The sequence below is a fragment of the Harpegnathos saltator genome, unplaced genomic scaffold (genome assembly GCF_003227715.2).
Source record: "Harpegnathos saltator strain DR-91 unplaced genomic scaffold, Hsal_v8.6 scaffold694, whole genome shotgun sequence".
NCBI lineage: Eukaryota > Metazoa > Arthropoda > Insecta > Hymenoptera > Formicidae > Harpegnathos > Harpegnathos saltator.
This window is the reverse complement of record NW_020230531.1, coordinates 770,253-790,000: the sequence shown is the minus strand read 5'-3', so window position 1 is coordinate 790,000 and position 19,748 is coordinate 770,253. Positions and strand designations below refer to the sequence as shown.

General features: G+C 50.0%; 1 protein-coding gene across 1 annotated transcript; it reads left to right on the top strand.

The window, feature by feature from the left end:
* The first annotated feature begins 8,558 nt into the window (after positions 1-8,558).
* Positions 8,559-16,080, top strand: LOC105190769 (uncharacterized). Its single transcript, XM_011153684.3, has 5 exons — positions 8,559-9,485; positions 11,426-11,549; positions 13,481-13,631; positions 14,147-14,363; positions 15,326-16,080. Exons 1-5 carry the CDS (start codon positions 9,244-9,246, stop codon positions 15,450-15,452), a joined length of 861 nt encoding a protein of 286 aa, XP_011151986.1. The 5' UTR covers positions 8,559-9,243; the 3' UTR covers positions 15,453-16,080.
* The last annotated feature ends 3,668 nt before the right edge of the window (positions 16,081-19,748 follow it).

Genomic DNA, 19,748 nt, shown 5'->3' with positions numbered 1-19,748 from the left:
CTCGTCTTCGTCGTCGTGTCGCGCGATCGCCCCTCCCCCCCTTCTCGATTTCCCATTTTCGCCGCTACGACGACTCCGCCGCGGCTGAGATTCACGGCGTGTGATTAATTTTGCCCTCGTCGCCGATCTCCTCCTGTTTGCGCACCAAGTGTCCGCGAGTCGCGATAGTGAGAAAATGAGAAGAGACGCGCGAGTGCGCGGCCGGTGCGACTGATGTTTCTCGTTGAGGCGATTGAGAGAGAGAGAGAGAGAGAGAGAGAGAGAGAGAGAGAGAGAGAGAGAGAAAGAAAGAAAGAGAGAGAAAGGGGAGGGAAGAGGGACAGGAACAGAGAGAACTTTATCTTCCGCTACTTCGTATCCGCGCGCCGTGTACGCCGTCACGTAGATGTCAACTCGCGCGCGAGTACCACCTGCGAGGGATTATTTTCGCGATATCAGCGGACACACCAAATTCATTTCACCGCTAAATTAATTCAACGTTCCTCGAACTTTCCCGGTGTGAATTTTAGCTCTCCTTGGAATCGATATTTTGCGTTTCTCCCTGCCGGCCGTACCCCATCCCCCTCCTCCCCTCTTTCTCTCTCTCTCCTGGAGATGGATAATATCTATATATTTCGGGAAATAGTTCGCGGATCTGCATTCGGTCACGTCTGCAAAAGTATCGATCGCCGACGAACAAGTCAGCCGAATTTCTCCCGAAGAGGAAGGAATTTGTCAATGAAACTGGGACGAGGGGAAATGCGATAGCGCGGCGAAAAATACGCGAAAGTTTCGCGACATAAATTTTTCGCGACACCGGACGCGAGCGCGAGTGCGGCGGCGCCTAAAAAGCGATGCATTAAGTTCGACGTGTTCGATTACGGGGGGGAGGCGGTGTGGGAGGAGGAGGAGGGGCTGGCGAGAGGGGAAGAAACGGAGGGGGGGACAGGAGCTTTCGACGAAGTTTCCGCGGCGGCGATTTTCACTTAATGAGTCGAGGTTTGAAACTGGATTAAACACGAGTTAAACACAGATTATAAAGTTAGAATTAGGTTCGATCTACCTTATTATGAGGATAGCGCGCGGCCTTTTTCTCGTCTCGCGCGGTAAAAGACGGATACTGGGATCGTCGCGCGATCGCGCCAAATCGCACAACCCTCAGAGAGTCGCGCACCAGATACATAATACTACAATACACCCCGCTCTTCGTTAAAAAGTTTCTTCTCCGCTGTATGCGACCTGAACCCGAGCGACATTGCGGCAGCTTCGAGCGAAATTTTTACGGTCAACGCCGCCGTGCTGCAACGCACGGTAGATATTCCCGTTCAGCGTCTCATTGAGTCACGTAATAAAGCACAATTGCACATGAAAATTGGAAATAACGGGAGATTGCATCTGGAAACTCGCTCGTACGACCAACTGAGAGCCGATAAAACGAGACGAAAGACTCGCACGCGACTCGAGTAGTCACATGTGTTCGCAGTGTCCTCGACGATATTCGAGCATCGGTCAAGCTTCCGCACGATCAACGAAAATCAACAAGACGTTCGACGCGCGTTCAAGTCCGATGCGAACGTTCGCAAGAAGCTCCCGACTTTCCGGAAGCGAAAAAGAACTCGTTTCGCGGCGCGAGCACTAAGCACGTTACACACTTCGATATTTATGCTGCTTCCATCGATGACCGCGCGCGCGCCAACTTTATGTAACACGAATCAAGCTGAAACGACGAAATCTCGCGACCTGCCTAGCGCGGCCGCACGCTTCCGTCGGGGTCGGATTTGCATTCGATCGACGATGCATGCGGCTTCGCGCAGCCTGCTTCGTAAACATGATTCACGGGCGAGCGGGAAGTTTCATAAGGCAATATAAATCGGTTACGTCTAATACATGTTTTAATCGCGTCGAATATTTCGACGCGCCCCCGTCGACGTTTCCATATTGGACTTGTTAAATAACTTCCGCCAACTCCTCGGCCGGCGCGGCCGGCATTTTTATAATCCCGCGTCCGTTCCTGCGACGCAATCAAACATGTCGAATTCGTTGGCCCCATAGCGATTCCATATACACGTAGACACGCGCGACTTCGCCCGCCTGTCAATCGAATTCCGGCCGGCTCTCCAATCGAATTACGTTCCCGGCGTTCTCGCGTCCGCGGCTTCTCGCTCTCCGCTCGCGCATTTATTTATCGCGCGCGGCCGCCTCCCTGTCCGCAAAAGGTGAAAAATTATTTTCGACAGACAGCTCGCTTCGCGATCGCGAGCGAGTCGGCTGATATTCTCAACGGATGTCATTTCCGTCGCATGCGAGCGGGCGCGTTTCGCGAAGAAATGCGTGTTCGTGCAATCTCCTCGAGGGCGCTCGGCCCTTTCGTTGAAATTCCGACGACAAACGAAGCCCATTCGGTCAATGAGCTTCGTGATTTTTTCGCAGCGCGACGAGATTACTTTCCTTCTTGCTTATCTTTTCACACGATCACACGACGTAGACTCACACCATCGCGTGAGATACCAATTAGCCGACGGTAATAATTGCGCACCGTATTTACGATGTAATTATACACTTTCTCAGTGTAATTTTGCGAAGACAAACCCGAAGGGACGGCGTGAACCGCAAACATTGATAACCCCTCCTGCTTTATACAACCCTCGATATAGATTCAAAAGAGTGAACGAGAGAGAGAGAGAGAGAGAGAGGGAGAAGAGAGAGAGGGAGAAGAGAAACTCTCACTCTTAACGCGAGCAGCCGCGCGTCGAAAATTAATGAAGGCGGAAAATTTTCCCCGGGAGCGGGAGCTTAATTTCAAACACGACCGCCGCGATTCGGCCTAAAAAGCCGCTGGGGCAGATCGGCCGGGGATCCTAAGGGGTAATTTTGGAAAATCGCTCGCGGAGGCTGCACAAACTGTTTTAGCGTTCGGTGGCGTTCGGTGCAATGTTGTACCGTCTCTATTGATCGAAGCTCACAGAGGCATAGAGTTACAGGCCACTGGCGTCGACCCTCCCTCTGTCTCTTTCCCTCCCTCCCGCCACAGCCTCTCGCTCTCTCTCTCTCTCTCTCTCTCTCTCTCTCTCTCTCTCTCTCTCTCTCTCTCTCTCTCTCTCTCTCTCTCTCTCTCAACCTCCCTCAGTTACCACCTCACCCTTTCACCGTCCCATTCGCCTGCTCGTCCTCTCTCTCTTCCTTCCTCCCTCTCTCTCTCTCTCTCTCTCTCTTTCTCTCTCTCTCTCTTTCTCTCCTTTCTACCCCCTGTCTCACCCCCTCGCTCTATCCTTCTCACTCGCCGTGCTTGCGCGATCTGTCTCTTTCTGCGTATTTGGTCCTGAACTATCCGAATTCCATTTCCGTCCAATTACAATTCATCCCCGTTTCAAAGCGGCAGTCACGCCGCGTTCATTTCGCAAGCGCGCCGCGCCCCCAAAAGCAATCGTTTCTTTTTCCTCCGCGCGCTCGTCGCCACCCCGTCCTTACAGCCCGGTCACACCTCGGTCTTTCGTCTTCTTCTTTCTCTGACCGGCGCGCCGACCGGCGGCGGCCGGTGATGACGGGGATACGTTCGTGTTTTCGAGGGCGAGTCGCGACGAACGTGTAGCCGTTTTAGCGCGCTATTCGAGCGATAAATTGCGCGAGACGGTGGCCCGCCGACGGCTGATTCCACGAGGACGACGACGACGACGACGACGACGACGACGACGACGACGACGACGACGACGACGAAGACGACGACGACGAGGAAACGACGCGCACGCGGACGGCAGCAGCCCGTTAAGTATCACGATAATCACGGTCCACAAAGCGGACGATCCATTTATCTCTTCTCGGAGAATTGTGTTTCGCATATTTCACCGAAATTGGTCCGGATGCGTGGCGTCGCGAGAGCGCGCTCTCGCCGGCGCGACGAAACGAGAAGCATAAGACGAACGGACGGGCGGCAGGCGAAGTTTTAAGGAGTTTCGAACGCGCGAGAGGAGGACCGAGTCCCTCCCTGTGTGAGGAAAGTTCGCGGAGGAACGATGAGAAATTAAGCAGATGCTCGACGTTCAACGCCATAAGAGACACCTCTTTTTCTCTCTTCCTCTCTCGCGCTCTTCCTACGACATGGATCTTTTTTCAACTTCAGTAACAACACAAGTAACTAGATCTTCACCCTCCATCGTGCTTTCGTTCTTAACGCGAGATAACAGAGAGAGAGAGAGAGAGAGAGAGAGAGAGAGAGAGAGAGAGAGAGAGAGAGAGGCCGAGAACCAGGAGGAGAAGGCGGGAAGGAGAGGTCCTTCGGTCGGTACTTTTGCGAGGCAATGCTTCGGGCGTATCCATCCAGAAGAAAGGCGTTCTTCAGCTACAAGACTCCATTATTCTCATTAGACCCCGTAAGAGTACCCTTTTTATGCTTCGTCAGCTAATCTCCCGAAGATCGATAAGCGTCGAAGACGAGACGACGCCGCCGCTTGCGATTATAAACGATTGATTCTCGCGACTGATACGGGGAAAAAGCCGCGAGCCGATCGATCGAGGCGGAATCTTATTTGCGTTCTTTTCCTTCTCGGTTGTTTTTAATCCCCCGAGCATCGTTTCCGAACGTGCGCACGCACGCGCGCGTCACCTTGCCGCCAATTATAGCTCGTGTCTATTTTTATTCCGGTGTCATGTTTTTCTTGTATTTTTTTCGTCGCGAAAGCTTTGATTCGCCGCGCGTTTCGTGCGCTTCCGCGCCGACACGAGCGCGCGCGGCGATACTTCCCTTTGTGTTCGATGTTTGTGAACGAACGGTGCTGTTGACGTTCCTTTGATCACCGCGGTTTTTGACAGGCGGTTGACAATTATCGCCCCCTCCTCTTCTCCACCACCGCTTACTCCACCTCTCCTTCCGGTTATTTCGAACCTTGATAATGATCGCTACGCTAGCAACGGCTACGGCGGGTGGTGTAACGTCAAAGCTGTACGCGCCCGTGAAATTTATCGGACGAATTAAGTTCGAGCTTCCTTGCGCTTCTTTGTTCTTTTTCTCCTTCGCGACACCACACCACGGTCATTCGTTCAATCGAGCCTTGATGGACGAGCGAAAAAACCGATCAATTTATTCGCACCGTTAATTGAGCGGAGCTCGCGCACGACAAAGCGTCATCTCGACACATTTGGACGACAAGATGCGACGCGATATCTCCCTCCGCGACTCGAGAATTTTGCAAGTCGCTCGCGAGAGATCGATGTAAGTAAGAATGATCACGTCAACCTCGTCCTTCGTTCTTTTCTCACGTCGATAACGACTCGTGACGCGCGATCGCGCCTCCGACGACAATTTTCGAACCATAACGGGGCCTCAGACCGCGCAGACTCCCGTTTCTCTGTTCCTTCCAACCTTTTGCCTTCTTACATTTTCTCTCTCTCTCTCTCTCTCTCTCTCTCTCTCTCCTGGCAGAACAAATTTATCGACGACGTATCGTTTCGCCCAATCATCCAATTAAATGCCCACGCGCATCGCCCGACTCATTGCCCGTCTTTGCTGGAAAGAGAGACGAGCGGGAACGACGATGGTCGTTGATTGGGCCGCCCACGTATCTCATCCACGCGCGCTCGTCCCGGACGCGTTGTGGATGATGCGCCCGGCAGATTATTGACGATGAAGTATCGCGCGCTGTCAACCCGCCGCGTGAATTATCGGCGCGGCCTCTCACTCGACCTCTCCGGGGCGAAGGGCGAAGGGGGGAGGGGGGGCGCGAATCGCGGAGGTAGAGTACAATCGTTCTTGCCATCGGCGCGTGAACGGATGTTAGCCGATATCCGCGCGTAACGCGTTCCGTATTGCGGACGATGCGGCGCGATCTGTTCCGTTCGACCCTCTTGCACCCTCGGACCACCCTCGTATGCCACGATCGGATCGCGTGCAACGCGGCAATGCGATTTCTCCGCGCCGATCGCGTCCTCGGTCGCTTGACACGGCCGGCGATTACGAGATTTCCACCGAGTCGTTGGTCCAGAATACCTGCTCCCCCCTCTCTCCCCCCCGGCTTTGATAATAACGCAGACGGGGTGTCGCGCGAACGACCCCGGATTGGCGTAACGCTCGTCCACGCGTATGAGCCGCGCTGGGCTTCGACGAGAGAATGCGACGAATGAAGCAGCGACCCCGCGGCGCGACTGATACCTTTTGAGATTGCGACCGCGATCAACGCTCGTGTTACACGATCGTTTTCGTCAGAGATTCGCGTGACGTGCGATTCGTGATTGCCTTGGGATCAACGGATTTCTGTGTGTACGTCGCTTAATGCAGGTGCGCGTATCTTCGTGAGTTATGCTATCGCGCTGTGTGCTTGCTCTATCATTTTTCGATCATCATTTTTCAACGATCGAGAGGCGCAACTGCCGGACACGGCAGTTTGTAAACGGACAGAATTCAATGAAAGACACTACAAAAAATTTTCAAACTCACCGTTCCGGACGAGTGGCGGCCGAAATCGGTCGATGCTGATGTGATGACTCGTTCTGAACCTGCCGACAGAAATGTTAAAAAACCATTAAACGCACCGGTGATAATACAATCGATGAAAGAAAAAACGATTAATTTTGTGGGAATTATCAATGTTGGAATTAAGATTCATTACAAATTAAAACTGACAAAATTAAAATTATCACTTTTCATTTTATATATTATATTATTTATATTGTATTTTACTTCACATTATTTCTATTATATTTTATTTTATATTATTTATATCATATTAACTATTACTTATTGTTTACTACAGCCTATTTTTATGCTATTTTAATATCACGCATACAAAATTGTTAATACACGTAAAATAGTCACAACGTCTACATTCGTATTTGCTGCGAAAACGGCTTTCCTGATTACCTCTCAATTCTGCGATCATAGTCGCGGGAGCTGAGGACATTTTGCCCCAATATGGGGCTTCGTTCGGATATGAGAAAATCCTCTAGCTGCCGCATATCAACAGCGAGATCTATCGAGGGTGTCGACGGTGCGAGAATGCAGCACCGAGGACGCTTAAAGAGGATGACGTCGCGTCAGACTAAATTACAAAGAAATCGCCTCTCGTTGGAGTTCACCGCAAACACCCTTTCGCGCCACAATGTTCCCGTCGCTCCGACGCATCTTCTTTAAGCAGTTCGGCGATTATGTGTGACAAATCGATACAGCTGCGTACCCCATCTCGCTCTCACTCACCCTCTCTCACTCTTTCTCTCTCTCTCTCTCTCTCTCTCTCTCTCTCTCTCTCTCTCTCTCTCTCTCTCTCTCTCTCTCTCTTTCTCACGAGTACGCGAGAACCCGAAAGCGGAAGGTACTCGAATTGAATTCAAATGAAGCTTTTCACCGCGCGCCTACGCGTGCGTAGTAGTAGTGCTTCGTTTATACATTCATGCAAATCGTCCTCCTCAGGGTTCTCCTGTCATAGAGCCTGTGATAAAACCTTGTTAATTGAAGCTTTCAGCGCAAGACGCGCGCGCGTGTATGTGTGTGTATTTGTAATGAGCGCTGCTCGAGTCGTTATCTCGAGAAACATCTTGGGCTGTCGCATTTCTTGCTTCTCTGGATCTCAGACAAGCAGCGGACGTTAAAATCGCGACCGCGCTATTTGGTAGTCCAAGATAACTAATTTGTTTGGTAACAACTCGACTCGAAATAAAAATTGTATTACGCCGGAAAAATATTTTTAACGTTGAAATGATATCGTATAACTGCGGATCAGGAAAAAAAAATTTTAACGATTGCGGTTTCGCGGGATTTATCAATTGTTCGCGCTCCCTCTCCTCGTTTTCTCGTTACAACCGCGTTGGTTCGCGATCTCTGTTGCAGTGAAAAAACACATACAAGAGAGAGCGGAGAGGATGAAAATTTAATTGTATGTTGTTTAATATGTTTTGCGAGCAAATATAAATTGCGCGTGACTATAAAGCCGATGTGCATTATTTCCTCCTATTCCTCCTGTCCCTCTGCGAGGGCTCGTCGGCATATTTTTTTCTCTTTCCAGCTCACAACGAGAGAGAGAGAGAGAGAGAGAGAGAGAGAGAGAGAGAGAGAGAGAAAGCGATGCTTCGAAAAATATAACTAGGTCGGAGAAGTGTCTCTCGCGCTCTTTGTATATGTCTAACACAAAGCGTCTTTGTGCACAACGAGCATAAAGGGTGCGCCGATGAAAGGTCGCAACACGCGGTGCGCGGCGCGCTTGACATTTACAGATAAATCCAAGGTACATTGCGAAAAAAGGGGAATCGGTAAAAAGAACCGTGTCTCAGGGTTGTCAGGCAAGTTGCGCAAGCTTCGTTTCGCGCGATCCTACGATCGGGTGAAATTGAGGAAACATTGAGTCCCGGATCGACTATTCAAACGTGGGACTTTCAACTCTATCAAATTTAGTCGACTGTAAGCAAACATGTATGCACATTCACAGACACGTGCAATTTTCCCTCTCAATTCGATCAATGTCGACGAAAAAAGAAATATAACAAACTACGTGTACACGTTGACAGCAAGATTCCACTAGAGAGAGAGAGAGAGAGAGAGAGAGAGAGATCAGCCTCGCTAAATGACCGATGTGACAGATGTGACATTTGTGTGTCGCTCGAAAATTAAATATCATGCTCTTCTGATTTGAACAAACTTCACTCTGGAGGACAAGCTAATAATTACCGCAACAATTGGCACAAGATAGATCTATCGCTGCTAAAGAAGCCTGAAATCGTGACGACGGGCAAGGGGGGCAAGGGTCTCCTCCCGCCGCCGGCGAGTCGCACGCGCGCGTCTCAACGGCGCACTTTTGCAGCCGATCTCTCTTTCGCGCGCCGCCAGCAATCGAGGGGTTAACCGGCCGCGTCGGCCGGCCTACGTCGGCGTTTTTTACGGCGGATCTTCCGAGCGTCTTCGTCGGATCATCGGATTGACTTAATTCGCTCGTGCCGGCGGGCATCGGCGGCGAAGCCGCCGCGCGTATAAAAGGAGCGTAGTGGAACGCGATCCGGAGCAGTGTAGCACGACGTATGTGTCCGGTGTCTCGCGGCGACATCCTCTCTCTCTCTCTCTCTCTCTCTCTCTCTCGAACGGGCGAGTGAACAACGAGCGATCGATCTCGCGTAACGCGCCGTTACGTTGCGTTACGTCGTCGCGTACCCGCGTGGTTACGTGTGTATTCGTGGGGATCCGGGGGGGGGGCCCTCCCGACCGTTCCCCGTCGAGCGAGCGAGCTACCTACTAGCGCGGGTGAGATCACGATCGCTCTCGGTCCGCTGGCCCGCGACGCCCTATAAAAGATGTCGCAGCCGGAACAGGGCGGCAGTGCGCAGTGCGAGAAGGACATGTCGACGTCCAAGAGCAGCTCGATGTTGCGTCTGAATCAGGAAGGCCGTCGCGGCTCCGCCGACTGGCAAGACCACGACACCGACTCGGAGGTCAGCGAGAACGACTTCCTCACCAAGGGCGCCTTCCTGCTCACCCCGAGCCATGAGCTGAGCATGGAGAAGGCCGCCACCATTTGCGAGAAGATGAACTTCCGGTGAGAGACATCTGTCCCGAGACGACGGGGGATTTTCCTCCCTGTCTCGTTCTCGTTCGCACTCGTCGTCGTCGTCGTCGTCGTCGTCCGGGGCGATGTTTCTTTCCCGCTTTCGCGACTCTCGTTTGATCGCCCGATGGATTCGTCACGGTCGCGCATCGCCCGGGGAAGGGGAGGGGGAAGGGGAAAAGGATCGCTGTCCGATTGGTAACTATGATGAACGAGCTCGAGCGAGGTGCCGGTGATCGCCGACGTTGCTTTTCTAATTGCTTTAGCCCGCGGCTCACGCCCACCGGTTGTACGAGAGGTTGTAAGAGAGCTCGCGCGCGCGCGCGCGCGCGCGAGAGAGAGAGAGAGAGAGAGAGAGAGAGAGAGAGAGAGAGAGAGAGAGAGAGAATGAGATACGCGCGATTATACCGTGAAGTTCCGGGATATATACCGAGCGCACGGAGGAGAGTTTCTTGAACTCTTAGCGCATCGGGACGTTGTCCCAAGTACGCTGTGTGTCCGAGTGTTTCGCGAGTGTTGTTAATCGCAAAATCGATTATCTCGTAAGAGCGAGGTTCTTAGAAAAGTCCGCTAAATTGTATAGAAAAGATGTAAAAATCTCGCACGTTCACGTGTGGTTAATCATAAACTAGATTAGTCTTATTATCTCATTGTAACACAGTTTGCGAAAAAATTCCGCGGATTCGTGTTGCCACGCAGACTTTCATCCTTTTTCGAACGACAATTCTAAGGTTCTAAGGTTTGCCGAAAAAAAATGTCAATGCAAGAATTTAAATTGACTGCCTCGAAGCGCGCGCGGTGGACGCGGTTTACGAGCCGCCAATTGTCTGCTTTCCGACTCGTTGGATCTTTTCGGGCGACATAACGGCCATTCGTCTCCAAGTGACGGAGAAATTATAATCTCACCGAGAGGCAAGACGAAGCAGCAGTCGCGGAGATTCGCGTCGGGGCTTTATTGTTCCGCCGATTGTTCCGCTCGTGCATCGACCGCGTCGTTTCACGTTGCTTTGTTTGGTGTTTCACGGGAGATCCTAAAGCGTCTCGTGCTGAATCGGATCTAAAAGTAGTTAAGTCAGACGCGGTGCGCCGCGCGACCGGCAGTAGTAGAGGCGGTAACAGGTCAGACGACAAATCCACTAAACACAGCTGTGTCGGACGGCGTGTGCGAACTTTTTTGCGCATCGACGACGAAGCTCGTGTGTACTACTACTACTACTACTACTAGTAGTAGTAGTAGTAGTAGTAGTAGTAGTTAACGTAACGATCAGAGACTCATCCGAGATTAACCCTTTAAGCGGTCAGTGTGTCCCATTTTCTGGACGTTTTTTTTATTGAAAAAGATCACTTACTAATCTCAAACGATTAACGATTAAACGATATAATCACCTATATATAATCACCTGATTAATAATACAATCGACTGAACCTCGTTAAAAAATAAATTATTAGACCAATAGAAAGGATGTCGGTAGCAAATAATTTTTCCTCAGTCTTTGAAACGTTGAAAAATTTATGTGGAAAATTCAAGATAACAGACTTAATTAATTAGTATATTTAATTTTGTTTGTGCGCTTTTGCAATTGCAATTCTCAGTTGTGTCTTTCTGCCCTTGATCGAAAGAAGCTCTAGTCCTTTTAATTTAAGACTGTGTCCAGGAAATGAACGGACTGATCCTTAAGTAAAAACATGTCCGTAAAGTAATGATAGCCTCTAATGGTTAACGTCTAAGTCATGCAAGGAGAGGGCCGACTTTTAATCACAGAATTATTCCGTCGTATATACGGAGACTGCGCGACGAGATTCGCAGCGTCGTTTTTCGCACGTCGCGTCTCAATCCCGTACGCATCCTCTTATCTCTCTTTTAGCGATTTACATAACGACGCCGGATTATACAGTGAAAACGACTCTCTCGTCTGTGTTGTATGATTTAGGGGCGCATTTTCTCTGACGAAAACCGCCACCGGAATTCTCTTCAAGTTCAGCAATATCGACGACTACCAGGCGGTGTTTAAAAAGGGTTTTCACAAAGTGACGGGCGCTCGCTTTTACAAGAAGGTATAGTATAAGAAAAAATAAGGGGGGAAAAGAAACGATCAGACGAAGCAATCCGAATCGAGTTAAACGAACTCAATTTCAGAGTTGTCTACGGCGAGCTAACTGTTGTCTCGTTTCTTTCAGCGAAATTTTCGTGTTCCATGAATGTCCTGTTTGTGTAAAGCAAACGGAACATTTAGTCCAATGAGACGATCATAGAGCTGACGCGATACGTTATTGATCGTGTTTGTCGTCGAGATTTACTGAACCTTCCGCCAGAGATGGAATTACTACTCGCGTTATACGATCTGATTCACTTTTCGGTGATCAAGAGAACGTCTATATCGCGTATACACAGTTACTCGGTTTCGATTTTGTTCACCTTTTGCCGTTTACCAAATAGAATTGAAATTCCTACGTCAGGTTGTCGACCTGGTTGTCGACTCTCCTTAAATTTGCTCCTTCTGCAAAGTTCGCGCGCGATCAAATTTACCTAACCTTGAGACTTGGTCTCCTTCACCCGATTTTTATTTTCCGATGTAGATTTCCCACGTTAGTGTATTTAACGCACTGGCGGAATTTCGCGAGTAGATTTAAGCGGAATTTAGCTCCTGATTCGCGCGATCACGCGAACAGCCCACGGCTTTAACGTCGAAATTTACGTTGGATTTGTTTAACCTCGTTCATTAATTATCGAGCGCGGAAATTATGCGGTAATCGTGCAAATCAACGACCTTTCGATTTCCACGTCGAGCCTGCCGGAAACATTATCGAACGTGATCGTCGATCAAGGTTTAACAGCCTTCCTTTTCCTTTTAATTCTCCACAAGCGCGCCAAAAACGAGCCTGCAAATTCAGAGAGTCACGTGCGTCGACACGTCGCGGTTACAATTATTTAATAGCTCGCTACCGAGGTAGACTTTACATTTAGGTGTTGAATTACGTTACACGGTTGCTCGGCTAACCACGGCGGAGGCAAAGTGCGTGACACAGAGAAATACCTAGCAGTGCTTCTGCAACTAATCTCGGGATCTGTATAGATTTCTACGTCCCGCTGGCACGGGCACACGTTGCAGATACACAACGGCACTTGCAAAGAGCACTTTAGCCGTTCAAAAGACAACAGGAATATCTTGATAGCAATTTGCGCTGCCGACTTGTTTCCACATTCACTTCCCTTTGATTTCATCACCGCGCGGCGTGTTGCGTGACGTTAACCGCTCGAGTCTCGACGTTAAGCGTTACGCTAAAACCGCTGCCACACACAAGAGAATTCCCGCGCTTTATCCTTTCAACCCCCGTGGAAGGACACTGTTGGTGTGTCAAATACGTCTTCAGTTCCGAGTCGGTCTTACCGCGAGTCGTGTTGTCCACCTCGTTGCATTATGAATCAAATTTTACTCGTCGAATAACATCTGCCTCGGGAAGATTTATAGGAGGATTTCGGGATTGTGTTTCGTTTCAGGCTGCGAAAGAAGCATCAAACGGGAAATTCACGTGGCACGGAGGGTGTTGAAGTAATTTTGTCAGAGTAAATCGGATCTTTCCGTACTGAAACTCGCGCGGGCGCTACGAGGCTACCATACTCGAAACCGAAAGAATCTTTTATCGGGCAAGTACTCGAGATATATATATATATATACCCGGAATTGACACCGCTGGTTTACTGCGCGATCGAACGTTGTTCGGCTTCTCCAATGTGAGATTTAAGAAGGGAACATGAGAGTTTTCGTGGGCTGTGCGCGCGAAATCTCAGAACTTGTTACGACTCTCTGTATGGGCGTGTATATTACCGTAATATTTTTCTCACCCTCGCGCTACTCTCCGCGGAATAAGTTTTTATTTTCGTTACGTAGTGAGAAAAAAGAGAGAGAGAGAGAGAGAGAGAGAGAGAGAGAGAGAGAAAGAGAGAGAGAGACAAGAGTGAAAGTATATTATAATTTATAATGCAGGTCGCTATACCGTGTAGACCGGCAAAGATCTTCACCGTCTACGTGCTGGACGTGCCCGAGGAACTGCCGGAGGACGATATTAGGCATGCTCTCTACAAATATCGATCTATCGTCGAAGTAACCAGGCTACCCCTGAATACGGGAACTGTTTGTGAGTCACGAAAATGCAAATGCCTCATCTTCATATTCCTCATATCGTCTTTTCTGCCCCGAACGAGAGAAGCCCCAGCAGCCTCCCCGCAAAATACACATCGTTCAATGCGACTTTTGCACTCTCATCCACCCACTTCACTCTTTCGCTCTTCTCGGTCTCCGCAATTTTTCAAAGCGTCCCTTCACTCGAAACGTCCCACTCGTGCGTGCGCGCGCGCGCGTCACTCTTCGGAAAAGCGCCTCGGTTTAATTACCCGCTCGACGCCGGGCGCATTGAACGATTCTAGCCATTACTCTCTCTTTCACTTTGTATTTTAACGCAACGTCAATAATAAATTTCCTACTTGATATTGTATTTGACGTGCATTCGCGCACGCGTGCGCGCATGCACATACACTAAGGGCGCTATTACTTTTCGCATGACGCGCGCTCTCGAGTCTTCCTCGACGCGACGAATGTAATAAAATCTCGAGGTATATGTGCTTTTGTGTATGTGTATGTTGAATAAATCAGTGAAGGCCATCAATGACAAGCTAAAGAGCGACGCGCAGAATCTGAACGAGCCGGCGACGATTTATACGGGGCCACCCGTTATAAGGGTTACCCTGGCCAGCGTGGAGGAGACCTCGATGCTGCTGAGCCGTGGTTTGGATTTTTATGGGGCCACATATTTCCCCACCGAAACGCCCCATCCAGCCGCTCAACCCCTCGCCAAATACAAAAACAACAGGTGGGAAGTGAATTCGTGTGTGCTTTCGCGAGCGAGCGATACCACGCGACGGCTGGCTGGCCGGCCGGCCGGTCGCGGCAAAGTACGCGCGTGTGATTCATCGAACGGCAAATTCGCGGCTGTGTTAAAAATTACGCACAACGATATCGCTCCGTACCGATATTTATTACCTGATATTTATTAACTATCGTTTACGCGCGCGCGCGCGCGCGCGAAACCGCGTCGACAATTGCCGAAGAGCGCGTATATACGGGATTGCGCCGCTTGTTTAAACGCCCGTTACTTCCGAATTGTACGCGGCTCGCTCGTTATTAATTCGGCAACGTGCGACATGATTTCGCCGCGAATTCTGCCGCTGATTTTGCCGCCCGATACGATTAGGTTTAGCTGCCCGACCGAGCTGATGCACGCTCGTCCGTCTCTCCGAATCGCGTTGCACGATGCAAATGCGTACGCATAGACGAGTTGATCTCTTTACACTTATCAGATACGGAGTTGGTAGAAATTTTCAGATACACACTGTTACTTGTGAATATTCATGCACAGATGAAACGGTATCAAACGACAAGTGTCGCGATTCGTCAGCGTTACCGAAGCGTTACGGTTTAAATTTCAAACGTTCCAAACTACTGGTATTAATTTCACGGCAACACACACACTCTCTCTCTCTCTCTCTCTCTCTCTCTCTCTCTCTCTCTCTCTCTCTCTCTCTTTCTCTCTCTCTCGGAAGAATGACGACGGCGGCGCCATTACGCGTGCGATACGCTCTTCTACTTTGCCGTAATATCTTTAATGGAACATTGCCAATAAAACACAAAAGGTTGGCGGACATTAGGGAGAAACGGATCGTTCCGAAAGGAGGCACGAAAAAAGAAAGAAAGAAAACGGGAGAGGGAGGAAAGTGTGAGAGAGAGAGAGAGAGAGAGAGAGGGGAACTCCTTTCACGTGTTTCGCCATTGCAGATGGATCGAGCTGGCGTCGATCGGCGCGGGACAAAGAGTGAGGGACCTACTTCCGGTCTTTGACAACGCGGGCTTCAACAAATTGCCACCTCCGGCGAGCCGTGTAATAAAACCGCAAAGAAACTGACACGTCCCGCGTCCACCCCCCCTTCGAATTCTTCGGCGGCCGGCGCGATCGATAGCGCGACGAATTGAGGGAGGCCGTCGCGAGGACACGACGCGACCCGACACTACAAACGCAGAGATATTACTACCTCGATCGAAATTCCAACTGGTGACACGAGGATGGATCCATCTTGGATGATTTCGACGCGATTTCGACCCCCCGTCGGCCCCCCGGCGACGTCTGAGAAAGCGAAGATATCATCCTAAAACATCCCGTCGCGTTGTCATTTCATTGAGTCGGACGTGTACGACTGCTTAAATTCACGCTCGAGGAGCACGAAAAAGTGTATGCGATCCGATTTATACACATACTTTACACAATTTTGCAAAATTTAAGATAAAGTTAAATGAAGCGTTTGTGAACAACGACAACGCAACGGATTAAACGATTCACGCTCGTATCAATAATCGTTGCTTGGGAATTGTTGCACGTGAGTCACTCAGACTCGAATTCAGGATTAGATCCGAGTTTCCCGAGTGAAATCGCGATTACAAATACACGCGTGTATCAAGCGATTCAAGTGGAAAACTCACCTCCAACTCCATATTCAAAGCCGAGCATATCTCTCTCTCTCTCTCTCTCTCTCTCTCTCTCTCTCTCTCTCTCTCTCTCTCTCTCTCTCTCTCTCTCTCTGTAGGCAAATTTCAAATAACGATTATCAATGCGAGCCTGAACGAACTCTCGATGAAATTATTCGATTTTACCTTTATTTGGAGACTAAAGTTAATTTCAACTCTCTACGCGTTTACGCGTCGACTTCAACTTCGTCCCGTTGAGTGTAACGCGACAAAAGGAAAAAGAAAATGAAGAGACACGAGGATGAAATGCAAATTCCCGATTGCACATCTCTCAGGCGCCAGGGGAACGGCCCCGGACCCCGAGAGGAGGAGGACCGACAGAGTGTCGAACGTAAAACGCGCGAGGAGAGAGCACGTTTTTGCACAGGCTCACGACCGGCAGCGTGCCGGTTCGCAGGTCGCAACGTGACTTCTGACCCCGTCCCCGTGCAGTGATGGTTCCTATTTTTCCATCGGCGGAAAGGTCAGCGCCGCCGTGTATCAAGCGCAATATATGAAATTACCGTTCCTATCAGTATCACCTACTTTCGCGGCCAGTCACGCGACTAACATTTTTATCCTAATGCACCGGCTCGATTACACCGAGAGAAATTAATTCGCTAGCACGCCGATAACAAGCCAAGACCCGACCACGACGACGCAAACCTCGACCGAGAGCAGCCCCTCGTTGTTATCGTCGTCGTCGTCGTCGTCGTCGTCGTCGTGCACGACGAGAGAATCGCGAAAGTGTGCGTCGTTTATTTACGAACCGTAAATCCCCGTGCCCGTCTTTCTCGTTCTCGTCGTTCCCGGCGAAAGATCGCCCGGTGAACTTAACGAGGAATTCGTCGTCCCTCCCCCGCCCTTAATTTCTCTCGCGATACTTTGTCGAGGAGACACACACACGCTCGCGCGGTCGGTCGGGAAAAGCAGAAAACGCATCGCGCTTTTATCACGCGATCGGCGGATTTATCGGGGTGTTATCGACCGCTTGCGCGTCGCGTTTAGAAGCTTCCGTTGTTGTTACGACGGGTTTCGCCGCCTAGACATCTTCACCGCAGCGCGAGTGCAAACGCGCGGGCGTATACTCTTGGGATGTAAAAATTCCCTGTCCCCAATTCTTTCTCCCCACACGCAGTCGGGAGGTTGCGGGGGATCGCTGATGATAACAAAACTGCGTGTAGACACGGTTCATCTATTTTTCTAACGATTTTAATATTAACGACGGTACGATATCTCAATCCGAAGACCGGTATTCATGTACAACTTGTAACAACAGAGTCTTAATAATATAATAATAATAATAATAATAATAATAATAACAACAGCAATAAATATAAATACATGTATGTAAGATTGCGTCCTTGAGGCAATCCGACGCGAATCTCCGAAGCCGCTGCTGCACTTTAAAGTTCATCAATGTGACGTTCGGCTGCATCGAGTCGCGCGATTAAAGAATAAATTGCACGTGTATCGCAAATTTCCCGCGTTTGCTTTCTCACTCTGTGTTCTCTATCGCGCCGATCCGCGAGCGAGCGCAAAATTCCCCCGTCCTTCCTGTTGATATTTTTCGATAACACCTAACAAGCATGTGTGCGTAACAAATGAAGCGTGTACAACGCTAAAAAGATAAAATATTCACAAACGACGAACGACCGTGCGTTCTTCGCGCGCCGTGGCGCGCATCGTACGTCTGAATTTATGCAAAGAAGCGTACGTAATTACAAACGGGATTTGTCGCGGGGCGGCGGGGTGCACGACGAGAGGGAAGGGCGGAGGGAAAAAAATTGCGTTCCGCGCGCGGACGGGAGAATAAATTGGGGGAAAATGGTTTTCACCTTCTGCATTTCGAGTGAATCGAGCAACGGTCGGCGTGCGTTCGTGTATGACGCCGTGAGCGTTTTTATTACAAGCGGCAATTCAATAACGATGAAATTTACTTTGTGCATGCAACGCGAGCGAGTGAGCGCGCACGTATATATGTATGTGTGTGTGTGTGTGTGTGTGTGTGTGTGTGTGTGTGTGTGCGTGCGTGTGCGTGCGTATGCGCGGAGGGAGTGCGAGCGCTTATTAGAATATATATTATGCCAGCCGCGTTATGTAACTTGTAATATTCCGTTATATAAACGTTCCGTCGCAATTACGTAATGCCGTTGGATGGGACGTACTTGATGGCGGATCGTGATATATGCGTCCGGCCGTGCCGTTCGCGTAACGACGTTATTGCCTCCCTCCTCTGCCCCTCCCCTCGTCGCCGCCCCTATTAGAAGAATCACGATCCGTACCGATGTCGCGCACTTGTATCACTTTCGTGCCGCGCTTAGCTGAGGATTCTTCTCCGCGTTATACTCGCGTTATTATCGCGTTGTGTGCGTCAAGAGCGCGGAAGAGAGGGGTATTAGACGGGGTCGAGATGAGATTTTTTAACGAGCGAGACTCTCCTCGATCCCCGCCCCCTGCCCTCCTCGCGCCCTGTCCGTCGTTCAGGTAGCGCGTACTTTCAACATGAAGTGTGTTCGGGGAAATCGTTACGCCGAAATATACGATTCGTTCATTTTGAGAGTCGCCGTGAGAAATGCTGGGGATTACCGCGAGACACGGTCCAAGATCGTCTTATCACCGCACAGTGTGTTACGTCATACGCACACTTCATAGTCGCTTCGCTCGAGATTAATATCACTCGCGTGGCGAATCGAGCTCTGAGCGCTTCGAAGTGCGCGGCGAAGTGCGACGCGGGGAAAGGGCGAGGATAATTCGACTCGACCCGCCGTGTTAAACGGTCGCGCGAGTTTCATTTTTGATTATTTTCATCGCTGGCAAGTGGCGCGGGGGGCGTGGGAGAGCGGCTCTTAACAAGGCGAGACTTTATCAGGAGGAACGAGCTCGTGGAAAGAGAGAAACTTGGCCGCGATGAGTGGTGGTCACAGGAGGGTATAAGTAATTCTCCGAGAATGCTATTACGTCCTGCTGCGCCTTCGTCGGGGGACGAGGGCTATTTCAACGCGTAATATGAGAGAGGGTGGATATGGGAGGTGGTAAATGTCAGCTATGTATGAAAGAGAGTGCCGCCATAGAGCGAACGTGGCGGCGGACGGAGCGCTGGGTTATCCGCTGAGCGGCTGACGGAGGGCGGGGGTGGAATATCCACGATGAAGCCGGTGAGGGAGAAACAAAGAAAGAGAGAGAGAGAGAGAAGGAAAAAAGAGAGACGAGAGAGGAGGAGAGACTCGGGGGACCAACAATAAATTGTATGTGTCTTCTGAAAAAATCTCAGGTAACTTAAAATATCGTACGTTTTTTGTCCTAAACATACGAGGGAGAATAAACGCGCGGGGGTGAGAACGAGCGAGAGAGGAAGAGAGAGAGAGAGAGAGAGAGAGAGAAGAGAGAGGAGAGAGAGAGAGAGAGAGAGAGAGAGAGAGAGATAGAATACCATCTTCGTAGTCGCGGATATTTTTCGGGATGATTTTGGAACTTAACGCGAGGTCACGCGGAACAACGGACGCGTCCGCGCGATATTCGCTCGCGCTCGGCCGTGTAGTAGACGTAATTGCGAGATATTTATGCGGCTATGATAATATAACATCGATAGATTTAATAATACAAAGTTAGTAATGTACTCTTTAATCAAATCATGTAGCGGGATACACTTTATATCCTGTAATAACATATCCGAAATTATACGCGCTTATATTTTGCC